The 14,067-nt window shown below is 34.4% G+C and overlaps 1 protein-coding gene across 1 annotated transcript in view; it reads right to left on the reverse strand.

The window, feature by feature from the left end:
- The window catches only part of LOC114334004 (DNA (cytosine-5)-methyltransferase PliMCI), a 114,022-nt gene that overhangs the window by 86,001 nt on the left and 13,954 nt on the right, over positions 1-14,067 (reverse strand). Inside the window, exons 5-6 of the mRNA XM_050656416.1 lie at positions 11,079-11,320; positions 4,014-4,198 (exon numbers count right to left, since the gene is read on the reverse strand). Coding sequence (XP_050512373.1) covers positions 4,014-4,198; positions 11,079-11,320 — 427 coding nt within the window. The remainder of the gene's footprint in view (positions 1-4,013; positions 4,199-11,078; positions 11,321-14,067) is intronic.

Genomic DNA, 14,067 nt, shown 5'->3' on the forward strand with positions numbered 1-14,067 from the left:
CATCTATGAGATGGTTTGGATGGTCTGCGCTGCGATTCATGTATCTTCTGGAGTGGTCAGCAATCACATCATTGATGAAGGGGGTGTTGATGTCTGCATGAAGGGTTTGGTTTGACACATGCCATGGGGCTTTAGCTAACATACGAATAGTTTTTGACTGGAATGTCTGTAGTATTTTGGTGTTGGATGGTTTGCTACAGCCCCACAGCTCGATTCCGTATGTCCACACTGGTTTGAGTATTGTTTTATAGATGGTCAGTTTGTTTTCTAATGAAAGTTGCTATCTTCTGTTGATTAGCCAGCTCATATTTTTTACTTTTGGGTCGAGGTGTCGTCGTTTGGCTGCAATATGTGATTTCCAAGTAAGTTTTTCATCTAGATGAAGGCCCAGGTACTTTACTTGTTTTTATTGGTATAGGTGAATTATTTAGGTGTAGTTGTGGACATCTAATTTTTCGATTTGTGAAATTTACTTGACAAGACTTGTTTGTCTTGACGTTTATTTTCCAGCGTTTACGCCAGTCTTCTAGTTCATTGAGATGATTTTGCAATTTGTTAAATGCTAATATTTCGTTGATGTCTGATGCTAGTATACCAGTGTCATCCGCAAATGTTGCCATTAGTGTATTTTCGCTAATAGGAATATCAGCAGTGAAGATTTGGTAAAGGAATGGGCCAAGTAGTACACTGCCTTGAGGTACTCCGGATTTTATTTGGTGGTAGTTGGATAGAGTACTTCATATTTAACTTGGAAGTATCTGTCGGACAAGTATGATTTAAGGAGGATGTAGATTTGGTCAGTTAGCTGAGTTTTTATTTTAAAGAGAAGACCCTCGTGCCACACTCTATCAAATGCTTGCTGTATATCGAGGAATGCTGATAGACAGATTTGTTTCCCTTCTAGGCTCTCTTTTATTTTGTTGACTAATCTATGGCACTGTTGTATGGTTGAGTGATTTGAGCGAAAACCAAACTGATGATCGGGGATAAGGTTTTCTATATGTATTATTGTTTCTATTCTGTTAAGGATTAACCTTTCGAAGACTTTTGATAAAGTCGGAAGGAGACTTATTGGTCTGTACGAACCGGCTTCAGTTAGAGGTTTACCAGGTTTAGGTATCATTATAATTTGTGCATACTTCTATTGCACTGGAAAATAACATAGTCTCAGGAGGCTATTCAAAATAATGGTTATTAAGACGACACCTTTTCTTGAGTTTTTTTTTAAGATTTCGCCAGTTATGAGGTCAAATCCTAGAGCTTTCTGAGGGTTAAGCAGGTTGATTTCGTTACGGACTTCGTTTGGTGAGAAGTATTTTAGTGGTAATGATATCTGACAGGGTGCATTGAGGAAGTCTCTAATTTTCTCGTCGTTAATATCGTTGGCCTGTGGGGTGGAGAAGACGGTTGATAGATGTTCTGCAAATCTGTTGGATTTTTCTATATCTGATCGAGCCCAGGCTCCATCATTTTTCCTAATTGGTGATTTCATTACTACCGGCTTTTTGAATTTCTTTGTGGCTATCCAAAGAGAGTTGTCGTCAAGAGAAAGGTTTGTGACATATCTTTCAAGGGATTCGTTTTTGGCTGTTTGGATAGCGGAATGAAGTCTGTGTGCGAGCCTGTTAAGATTTGTTTTATCTATCGCGTTTCTTGTTCTTTGCCATATGCGACGGGCTCTTCTTCTCTCTTCTACTAGTGTTCTAATATGGAGGGGTATACTATATCTTTCATCAATGGTTGTTTCCTTTACAGGAGTAGTTTTCCAAGCGGCCTGTTGTATTTGTTCCGTTAAATATTTTACAGCTTCTTCAATATCGTTTTTGTGCTTGAGTCGAATGTGAAGAGATATTTTTTCATTGAATTCTTCTTTGAATTGAACCCAATTCGTGTTACTGGAACATTGCCTTGGTGCAGGAGTTTTCCAAATTATATTGGTACTTAAGGTAATCAAGATGGGGGACTGTGGTCCGAATGTAGATCAAAACTGGGGGTGATGTCGCTGTGTATTTCAGGTATTCCCTTAGTTATAACAAAGTCTAACAGATCGGGAATTTTGTTGTTATCAGTGAGCCAGTATGTGGGGGTACCAGTTGTTAGGTATTTCAGGTTATTATCTTGTATCATCTTTAATAGATTTCTGTCTTTTGGAGATATCAGTCTTGCTCCCCAGGTTGTATGTTTTGTATTCCAGTCCCCTGCCACTAGGAAATGTGAGCTAAGTTGTTCAAAAAACTCTCTGTATTCCTCCAGATTGATGGTGTGGCGTGGTGGGCTGTAGATAGAAGCTATTGTTAATGGAAAGGTGAGCGCATGTACTTTTTTGATAGTACTCTGAATTTTGTTGGTGATATATGGGGCAAGTTCGTAGTGTTTTATAGCTGTACGAATTATTACAACTGAACCAGCATGGGCTGTTCCATCTGGATGGTTTGCGTAATAGACAGAGTAGTGTGGAATTTTTATAAAAGACCTCTCAGTTGTGTGACTCTCGGATATAAGTAGGATGTCTATTTTGTTGAATTTTAGAAATAGTATAATTTCTTGCACATGGTTTGTAAGACCATTTGCGTTACACTCTGCTATTCTAAGTGAATTAGCCATTACGACGTTCTATTTATCACTGTTGTAAGCATGCTTGGTATCATGCTGTTTTGGTTTATCAATTGTGCAAACATATTTTTAAATTCGTTGAGGAACTCTGTAAGTTTATTTGAAAGGCTGAATTATTGTTGTTTTCTTGTGAAGAAGTATTAGTTGCTGCAACTTGAGCATATGTTACATGTGATTGGTGTATGTGGTGAGCATTAGTGTTATTATTATTTAGGCTGGCAACTCTAGGTATAGGAATGCTGCTTGTTATATTGTTGTTTTTCGAATTTACTAGGTCTTTATATATAGCACATCCTTTATAGTTTGCTGGATGATTGCCATTACATAAGACACATGTTGCTGGTGTGTCGCGTGCTTTTTTGCAGTTTTTTGTGTCATGTGATCCACCGCATTTAACACAGGCGAATGGCCTCAGGCAGTAACTTTTTGAGTGCCCGTATTTTTGACACATTGTGCATTGTACTATTGTATTTTTTATTCTAGGTGGTTCTACTGTTATTATGCAGTTTCGTAGGAGTTGTAGGTTAAATATGTTTTTGTTGTTTTCGTTTGGCTCTATATCGACAAAGAATAAGGGCAATGGTTCTTTGGTAACTCTATGTCCAACATTAATTATGTTGCGAACTTTAAAACCCTTATTATTTAATTCATGCGAGATATCTCCTGTGGGTATTGAATGGTGTAATCCTCTTATGACAACTCTATAGGCCCTCTCTTGTATCGGTTGGTAAGTGTGATGTACAATGTTTTCTTTTTTAAGGTGCTGTATGAGTGTCCTGTAGGTGTCTGAGTTTGTAGGGTTAATTTTTACTGTATTATTTGAAATGGTTTTGGTGTAATAGGTTTCTGCCGCAGTTGCAGTTGAAAGGTTTGCTATCATAGCACTATAGTCAGTAACTTCATAAATATAGATTGGTGGCGGTGATGGATCTTTTTTGGTGATATTGGTGTTTTGTGTATTTGATAAATTGTGTGTTTGTTCATCTAGATTTTCTTTTGAGAGGGAATCAAATCTGTTTTGTGTTTGGATTTGGTTGGACATTTCTGAAGTTGTTTGTCTTTTCATCCTTTTTCTCTTATTGGCAACTTCTTGCCAAGGATGTTTATTTTGGTTTTCTGTTTCGTTAAGTTTTATGTCGCTATCGCTATCTGTGTAGTTATTGTAACTTTTATTCAAGGCATTTTTTAGAATTATGGATAGATGGCGCTATAATCGAAAAGAACGGTTGTTGGAAATGGAAATTTAAATTAAAAAATCCTCACTAAAATTAAAAACTTAACTTTTTTTGCTTTTAGGACCAAATCTTCACAACCCAATTGGTCCCCATAACACTCGAGTAACTGCAAGTTTAGCATACTTGCCTATCCTACTATTAGAATAATATAAAATTATGACATACCTACTATGGCTGAAGAGTAGCAAGTTTTGTCTTTGTATTTTTCTTTGCTTTCGTCTTTCCATTTTACATTGTGTATAATTTTGGTGGACAGCTGTTTAGTTTTATTAGATTTAACTTGATGAGTATCTTCTTTCTCATCTTCATTGTCGGATACTTCAGCATCAATTATCGCCATGTGCATACACCTGGACAAAATTATTTCAAATAATAATAAATTGCTAATAATTATTGGTCATTTGGGTGTTCAACGTATTATATTTCAGGCTGTTAGGCCGCTTCCCAAGAAAAATTGTTTCTGATTCGGTTTCTTTACTTTGCCGATTCTTGTTCAAAAATGTTCCCTGTAGACAATGCCAGGCGAAAATTTTGGGCAGAAATTGTTTAAACAATTTATTTAAATAAATTCCAACTCACTTTTTCTGCCTCGAAAAATATTCTTTTATAAAAAACTAAGTTTTTAATCTAATAGCACATAAAACAACATCCAAAAATGTTATTCTACATCTTACCAGACTGAAAACAATCGGAACCTTTTCTGGTAACACCTCCGAGGTTTCTACAATTTACAAGCCATAACGGATGCTGAGACTAAGGAAGATGAGGAAATTTCACAATTATAATTCACGTCCCACCTGCTCAGCGCGGTAAAATTCCAACGAGAATGGTTCCCTTCGTACTCCAATCAGAGTAAACATGTAAATCAAAAATGAATAACCATTTTCAATTTCGTTGCAACACGAAACTACAGCCGTATCATTATTCCAGTTCAATCAGAGAGTGCAGCAAGTACCTCTACCGGTTTCGAAACTTATTAGTCTCTCATCAGGAGGCACATATGCTGCTCTCTCTGACCCAACTAGGACAAACCCCGGCGTGCAGTCACGTATTGCAACGAACGAAATGGCAGGGATGCCCCCTAGCGGCAACTGCTAGCAAAAAACTAAGTTTTCCATCTAATAGCACATAAAACAACATCCAAAAATGTTATTCTACATGCTACCAGACTGAAAACAATGGGAACCTTCTCTGGTAACACCTTCGAGGCTTCTACAATTTGCAAGCCATAACGGATGCTGAGACTAAGGAAGATGAGGGGATTTTACAATTTATAATTCACGTCCCATCTGCTCAGCGCGGTAAAATTCCAACGAGAATGGTTCCCTTCGTACTCCAATCAGAGTAAACATGGAAATCAAAAATGAATAACTACAGCCGCATCATTATTCCAGTTCAATTCTTTTGTTTTTATGCCATTTTAAACAAAAAAGGTCATTTTTCTCAAAGGTTGATAGTTTTCGAGTTAAAAGTGATTTAATCTGAAAAATACGAAAATGCATATTTTCAAGGCTTGAAAACTATTACGTAAATTATTATTTTTGAGGTAGCCAAGTGCCTAAATTCAAGTTTAAAAATTCCATTTCAAGATTCTAATGAGTAATCGGGGCTTTGTTTCAATTTAAACCGTTATTTTTTAATTGATAATTATTATGTGCGTCCACTGTAAGCCTTTGAGATGTGGGTATACAGACGACTACTAAAAATAAGCTGGGTCGATAGAGTTAGAAATGAAGAGGTCTTTAGACGGCTAAACCAAACAACACAACTGGTCAATATAATAAAGAAATACAAGCTCCAATACTTTGGCCACTATTAGACACCCTGAAAAATATATTATAATGTTTTACATCTGATCATTCAGGAAAAGATGCAAGGTAAACGCGGTCATGGTAAGAAAAGAACATCATGGGTGAAAAATCTACGGCAATGTTACGGAAAATCGACTACGTCGTTATTCAGAGCTGCTGTCAATAAGTCATTATAAATAGCGAATATGGTAGCCAACATGATATCCAACAACATGAAACTAATAGGAGAAGATAGTTTTTTAATAATTTATTTATGTATTAAATTAATTATTGCCAATGTGCTAATTAAATATGCCAATCACCAGAACATAAGAGTATTGTTATTTCCTCTTTTTTTAATGAATCGATACAAAATAAATTAATATTTTAGTTATTTAAAAAATCTTAATAAAAAATTGTCAACTTTTAATAAATGTCGCGAATTGTATAATTATAGTTTTATTTACAATTGATATAAATAAATATATACAGTGCGTCCATAAAGTAACGTCCATAAATTCATTATTTCGTAAACGGGCGACATTAAGGAAAAATCTCGAAACAGGTCGATTTTTATTTTTAAATTTCGATTTTATGGCATATATGTCATACTAGTCACGTCATCAATTTGGGCGTGATGACGTAATCGATGTTTTTTAATAAGAATAGGGGCCATGTAATAGCTCATTTGAAAGGGTATTCAATTCTCTATTCAATAATATAAACATTAACATAATTGTTTATACAGGGTGTCCAAAAATTTTTTTTAATTAAATTAATTGAGACTATTTAATTCAAAATAGGTTTTATTGTTGTCAGAGTCATGTGGACAGGAAAAAGATGTCTATTTGACAAATAAATTTATTGTTTTTTGCTTAAATTCAATGTTAAAGCTGCCACTCACCTGCCTTTTGGCAATTTGAACATTTCGTTTAAGCGAAAATCAATGTTTATTTTTCAAATAAATTTTTTTTTCTGTTTTCTGACAGCTCTAAAATGTATTTATAATTAAATAAATTGTATACATTCGTTTTGTCAATTAATTTAATTTAAAAAAAATTTGGACACCCTGTATAGATAATTATGTTAATGTTTATACTAGTGAATAGAGAACTGAATACCCTTTCAAATGAGCTATCACATGACTCCTATTCTCATTAAAAAAAATCATCGATTACGTCATCACGCCCAGGTTGACGACGTCACTAGTATGATATATATGCCAATAGATCGCAATTTAAAAATAGAAATCGACCTGTTTCGGGATTTTTTCTCAAAGTTGCTGGTTTACGAAATAATGAATTTATGCGTTACTTTATGGACGCACTCTATTCATTAGAAAAGTATCTTGTATCAATCACATTAAAAAAAGGAGAACTAACTATAAGCTTATTATATTGTGATGAATGGCTAAATCATTATTTAAAAAAACTATACTCCGTCTAATTTCATAGCCCGCGACGTTGCATGATACCAACACGAAATATTTAGGCGGTAGGTGTGTTCTTTTTTGCGTGTTACAGGTTCTGCGTGTTACAGGAACACACTGTAACTGTAATCGAACGAAGGTGACATTTTGGCATAAATTGGTAACATTTATTTGACAGTTGCGATATTGACAATTCAGATTTATTTTTATTCTTTACTATAAGTATTTGTTTTATTATATTTATTGTTTTTATTATTTACTTTATCATAAGATTAAAATTTAATTCTTGTTTTCTATTTCTAATGTTTTTATTTATTTACTTTGAATATTAATTTGTTTTGTTGTATAATCCACTTCGCAATAATTATGTGATCTATTCGATTTAAAATGGATTCAGGATTTTTTTATACTTTGGCAACTATGTCAACTTAGATCTCTGATGTAGATAATGACGTGCAACGGTAAGTATATTAGACGAACTGTATGTTAATAATAAATTACAAAATTTTATTAGGTAAATGTGAAATTTTTGTTGGGAATTTTAGGTATAAGTACCTATATGTATAACTGTGACAGAGACGCACCAAATAGTGCAGCACGCCGCGGAAGTTAAAAAGCAACTGGACGAGCATAATTAACAGTTAGCAAATAACTGTTTATAATAAATACTATTTAAAAACTTAAAATGAATGTTTAAACTTCAATTTAGGCACTTGGAGACCTCAAAATAATAGTTTACATTTGAGTTTTCAAGGCTTGAAAACAAGTGTCTCCGCATATTTGTTTTCACCCATATTGAAAAAATGTGAAAACGTTGAATTATCCATGTATGTCTGTCCCAGAGACTTTGTAGATACAACTCCTCCGTCATTAGACCAGATATTATAATGACAAGTGAGGTATCGAATGAAAGCTTATAAGCTTATGGCCTATTTCATACTTAACGACTTCGGTCGTCACGACAAACGGTCGTAACGACAGTTTGTCGTACATTCCATTAGTCCAATACAACAATATACGGAGCCTTTCACACAGGACGACCACGACTAACTGTCGTGCCGTTGCTCTTCGGCTGTCGTCCAATGTCACTGCAATGGACGACGGTTGTGTCGTGCCGTGCTATCAGTGAACCACGGGCATAAATTAATGCTTCCATACTTAACGACAGATAGTCTTGTAGTTCCAGTGAATCCAGTGGCACGTACATAACGGTAAATAATATAGATGAGGAATTTTTACCTACATAGATACAATACATAGGTAAGCATCTGGTTGGTATTATTTTATTGTGAGGACAAAAATTTCAATAGACTTTGTGAGGACTTTGTCAAAGTGCCGAGGAATAGACCCTATTGTAAAATTCATTATTATCAATGTACCCTATTATAAAAATTAAATCATAAATGTTTCATCGAGAATATCTAAAATTTGTTGTTAATAATTTAAAGACATAAACGTAGATATAGATTCGTGTTTTATTAATGATTATTTAAATATGTATAGATATTAATATAATCGGTATATTAAATAAAATAAAATCAGTTTTTTAGACGGATCTTTTAAATATTTAAAGATGAAAATTGAACCTAATAACAATAATAATAATTGTTCACTAATTAAATTGTATTTATTAACAAAATAGGTAATTTTTTTCTCATGGGCATCTTTCAGTGCGTCACAGTTTTTTGATTTCTTTCTAACGCATTAAATTGTATGTGACAGAAAAAAGGCACGTCTGTGATTACAGACATTTATAACATGTATTCTAGTTGCCGATAGATGGCGCTATAATCGAAAAAAAAAATATTTATGAATTATATAATATTTATATCTACGAATATAATCTGTACAATTTATAAGACTATACAAATCAAAGAAAATACCATTTTATAAATGGAATAAACACAATTGATTTGTTTTTATGCCAAATTGCAAATAAAATGTGACAACTGTCAGATTTTAACTAAAATTTCATGTTAGAATAAATGTTATAAATGTGTATTATCACGGACTTACCTTTTTTTCTATCATTTGTGACGCACTGAAAAATGCCTATGAAAAAGACTCTATATGTTTTTATACAACATATATTGCTACTGGACTGGAATCCTTAAAGCAAGCATTTAATTTAATAAGCTGGGATTACCAAAAATGATCCGGGCGAAGAAAAACAACATTTATGTAATTTAATGTTTTGTATTTTGATAACTTGTATGAAGAAAAATTTGGAAGTAGGCCGCAATAAAGGCTGAGAGAAACAAATCACATGGGGGAACAATTAAGAGAGATTTCAAGAGAAGAACTGCTAGAAGCGATACGAAAATTAAAGATAGGTAAAGCTCCAGGCTCCATGGGAGGATGAAATTCCACCAGAAATGATCAAATCTTTAGGAGAGAAAGGGAAAGACTGGCTGTGGACAATATGCAAAGATGCATGGAAGGAGAAATGATTCCAAAAGTTCCGAAAAGCCCGAAAAGGGCGAGGAAACTCTATGTCACTGACATGCGGAAATAATTAAAAAAATTATTTTGGTCATTTCTTAAATCTCCAAAAAGTGTATGACATAAACCTACTTCTCTTCTTCCATTGATTGGATGCACCCAACATAGGCGATTATGTCTCTGTTTTTTTTTTTTTTGTTACGGCGATAAATTAACCATAAAGCCAAAATTTTTGCCCGATTCATTCTACGCCTGTGCTTTCTACGACAATAAGATGAATACTGTCGTAAAGTGTGAAAGTCCGATGAGCACGACAAACGGTCGTACGACCGTTTGTCGTGACGACCAAAGTCGTAAAGTATGAAATAGGCCTATGGCTTATAAGTTGCAACCGGAAGTCCTGTTTTAAAGTCGCCGAAATAGTACAAACGATATATTATTCGACGCGCCTTAGCGAGATAAGAACAAATATATACTTCTGGTTTTAAGCCTGTGTGTCCACGAATATAACTCATCCGTTATTAAAACACATAGAATGACAAATGAGGTGTCAAATGAGAGCTTATAACCCACACTTATAACTTAGCTTAGCTTATAACTTGGACTTCCGATTTTAGAGTTGCAACCGAAACTTTTAAAGTCGCCGAAATAGTACAAGCAATATATTAACCTACGCGGCTTAGGAAGATAAAAACAAGTACATATATGCTTCCGGTTTCATGTTTGTATACCCGCGAATATATATCTTCTACGTTATTAGAACTGATAAAACGACAAATGAGACGTCGAGTGAGAGCTTATAACTCAAGGATGGAATTAAAGGTTAGAAATTTAACCTCGGACTTCAGGTTGCAGAGTTGCAATTGGAAGTACTGTTTTAAAGTCGCCGAGATAGTACAAGCGATATATTACTCGGCGCGCCGTATCAAGAGGAGAATAAATATATACTTCCGGTTTTTATATCACTTTCGGTTAAAAAGGTGTAATCGGAAATGTCAAAAGTAAAGTCGCAGAAATAGTACCTAGATGTGGTATATCAATCATCACGTATTGAATAGTCGAGCTCGAATATTTATTTCCGGTTTTGATGTCATTTCCGGTTAAAAAGTTATGACGGGAAGTTTTTCAAAAATGATTCAAAATTAGTGAAATCGAATATCAATTGACGCAAAGTTAAACGAAGAGTTCAAATATCGACTAAGAATTCTACTTCTGGTCACGTTGGGTGAAAACCTAGGACTCAAAAAGTCCAATTGCCTGATAAGATTTTAAATCGCTTATACTCGAAAACTATTAACTTTTGCGAAAAACGACAATATACCTTTTTTGTTTAAAATGACCCAAAATGCCTAACATGTTTTCCGGGACAGAAAAAGGTGATTTTGGAATTTCGTTTAAAAAAGTTGATTGAAATAATTTCTGTCCAAAAAATTGGCCCAGTACCCGTCAGATTTGTTCAAAGTGGACAATTTTGAACAAGAATCCGCAAAGGAACTGAATCAGAAACATTTTTCCTACGGAAGCGGCCTCACAACCTGGACTATTAGTGGGTTTAGTATATCACCTTACCTTCTCCGTTTACATGCTTGCTTTGACTTTCCTGAACCTCCGAACTTGACCATATCTCTGCAATGGTTACATTCTCCACAATCAGGCGACTGACATGACTCGCAAATACCACATCGCTTCTTTTTAGGTCCTTTTTCTAAACCTTTGGCGTCAATTTGCTCGGGAAAGAAATACTCAAAGACATCATGGACCAGTTTGGTTGTGACAGCTTTGGTCATATTGTTCTTTTTTTCTCTAACGATCTACATTTTTAAAAACAAATAAAAATATTAATATAATTTATATGTTATAGTCAAAGCCCGAATTTCAGGCACTCCTAGATTTGACTAGGCAATCCTCAGGTCTGACTGACGGTCTCAGTCAAACCTAGGAGAGACTAAGTTGGTCAGGCAAAGGTCGAAATTTATGAAATCGGGGTTTGACTAGTCAAACCCCGATCAGCTATTAAAATGTCGTAATTTGTTAGATTAGGTTTAATTTGACTAGTCAAACCTAGGAGAGACTAAGTTGGTCAGGCAAAGGTCGAAATTTATGAAATCGGGGTTTGACTAGTCAAACCCCGATCAGCTATTAAAATGTCATAATTTGTTAGATTAAATGAAAATGAAAAAATGAAATAACAATGTTACTATAATACAAGAAACAATCACGCTATCCCTCAGTACGGAATCAACTTATTAATATAATTATTACGCACAGACTCACAGTCACGTAATACCTCAATACGGTATAACCACACACAGTCTCGCAATCACGGCACCAAAATATCAACAACCACACACAGATACATGCAACGATTCGACCCCCGACTGGCGGTCGCTCGTCGCTCAGTGCGCGATCACCAATGAAGCAATCCTTCAATACAGGACCGCTCCGTCCAACAGTCGTAACGTTGCGGTTGTTTCCAACTCGGTACATTTGGAACATGGTGGTCTATGGAGCGGCCCGGTTGAGTTCCTTTCAGCTCATTACGCTGTGTGGAGCTGATTTTCTCTTGTTCCGCTCTCTATTAAATACCATTTTCGGCGGTCCATCTTCGTCGGTAGTGGAGGGAGCCTAGTGGGACTGCGTGGATTTCGATGCCCGCTCGGTATCTTGCCGGTGAGCTTCTGAATGCCGGGCGAAGGGCACATCGTTAAAGTTAATTTTTCACTTGCGTGAATCCACATGGCAATAATTGCTTTCTACCTCTGGATATTCTGATTACTTTAATTACTCTGAACAACAGACCACACTTTCCTGAAGAAACTTCACATTGTTGTAGCAAAACGTCGATATGAGTCCACACAAAAATTGTTAAAATAATATTTCGTTCAAACCAAAAAGATGAATCATTGATAATTCAAACTCTGACTATAGGCTCCAATTTCATTTAAATATAAAAATTATTTAAGACTTAGAGTTAGAATGTATATGTTATAGTCAAAGCCCGAATTTCAGGCACTCCTAGGTTTGACTAGCCAATCCTCAGATCTGACTGACAGTCTTAGTCAAAGCCCGAAATAAATTACAATTTCGGCCTTTGACTAGTCAAACCTAGGAGAGACTAAGTTGGTCAGGCAAAGGTCGAAATTTAATTTTATAAAATCGGGGATTGACTAGTCAAACCCCGATCAGCTATTAAAATGTCGTAATTTGTTAGATTAGGTTTAATAAAACGTCATTTTTTAATTTTAATATTTACTATTTTTATATCTATTGTCGTAATTAAAATTAAAAAATTAGTTTTTATAATTGACGGTTTATATAGAGTTGGTACGAAAAACGGAACAATAAACACACTTTTTTCAAGAAATCAAATAAGAGAATTTTCTTAAGTTCGAAGATGTTCCAGACGTTAAGCTGTCTCTAAGAAAAATTAGTAGAAAAGATTCTAAATTTGGGGGACAAGGCTTTATAAAATGCTACTGCAATAAGAAATGCTCTTTAAATGTAATGTAAGTGTAAAAGGCCTAACGTATTGTGCAACTCTAAATGCTATAATGCCTTAACATGTGAGAATAAACACTAATTTTTTAATTTTAATTACGACAATATAAAAGTAATTGACACTAAAATTAAAAAATGATATTATATTAAACCTAATCTAACAAATTATGACATTTTAATAGCTGATTGGGTTTGACTAGTCAAACCCCGATTTCATAAATTTCGACCTTTGCCTGACCACCTTAGTCTCTCCTAGGTTTGACTAGTCAAATTAAACCTAATCTAACAAATTACGACATTTTAATAGCTGATCGGGGTTTGACTAGTCAAACCCCGATTTCATAAATTTCGACCTTTGACTAGTCAAACCTAGGAGAGACTAAGTTGGTCAGGCAAAGGTCGAAATTTATGAAATCGGGGTTTGACTAGTCAAACCCCGATCAGCTATTAAAATGTCGTAATTTGTTAGATTAGGTTTAATTTGACTAGTCAAACCTAGGAGAGACTAAGTTGGTCAGGCAAAGGTCGAAATTTATGAAATCGGGGTTTGACTAGTCAAACCCCGATCAGCTATTAAAATGTCATAATTTGTTAGATTAGGTTTAATATAATATCATTTTTTAATTTTAGTGTCAATTACTTTTATATTGTCGTAATTAAAATTAAAAAATTAGTGTTTATTCTCACATGTTAAGGCATTATAGCATTTAGAGTTGCACAATACGTTAGGCCTTTTACACTTACATTACATTTAAAGAGCATTTCTTATTGCAGTAGCATTTTATAAAGCCTTGTCCCCCAAATTTAGAATCTTTTCTACTAATTTTTCTTAGAGACAGCTTAACGTCTGGAACATCTTCGAACTTAAGAAAATTCTCTTATTTGATTTCTTGAAAAAAGTGTGTTTATTGTTCCGTTTTTCGTACCAACTCTATATAAACCGTCAATTATAAAAACTAATTTTTTAATTTTAATTACGACAATAGATATAAAAATAGTAAATATTAAAATTAAAAAATGACGTTTTATTAAACCTAATCTAACAAATTACGACATTTTA

The sequence above is a fragment of the Diabrotica virgifera genome, chromosome 7, assembly GCF_917563875.1.
Source record: "Diabrotica virgifera virgifera chromosome 7, PGI_DIABVI_V3a".
NCBI classification, from domain to species: domain Eukaryota; kingdom Metazoa; phylum Arthropoda; class Insecta; order Coleoptera; family Chrysomelidae; genus Diabrotica; species Diabrotica virgifera.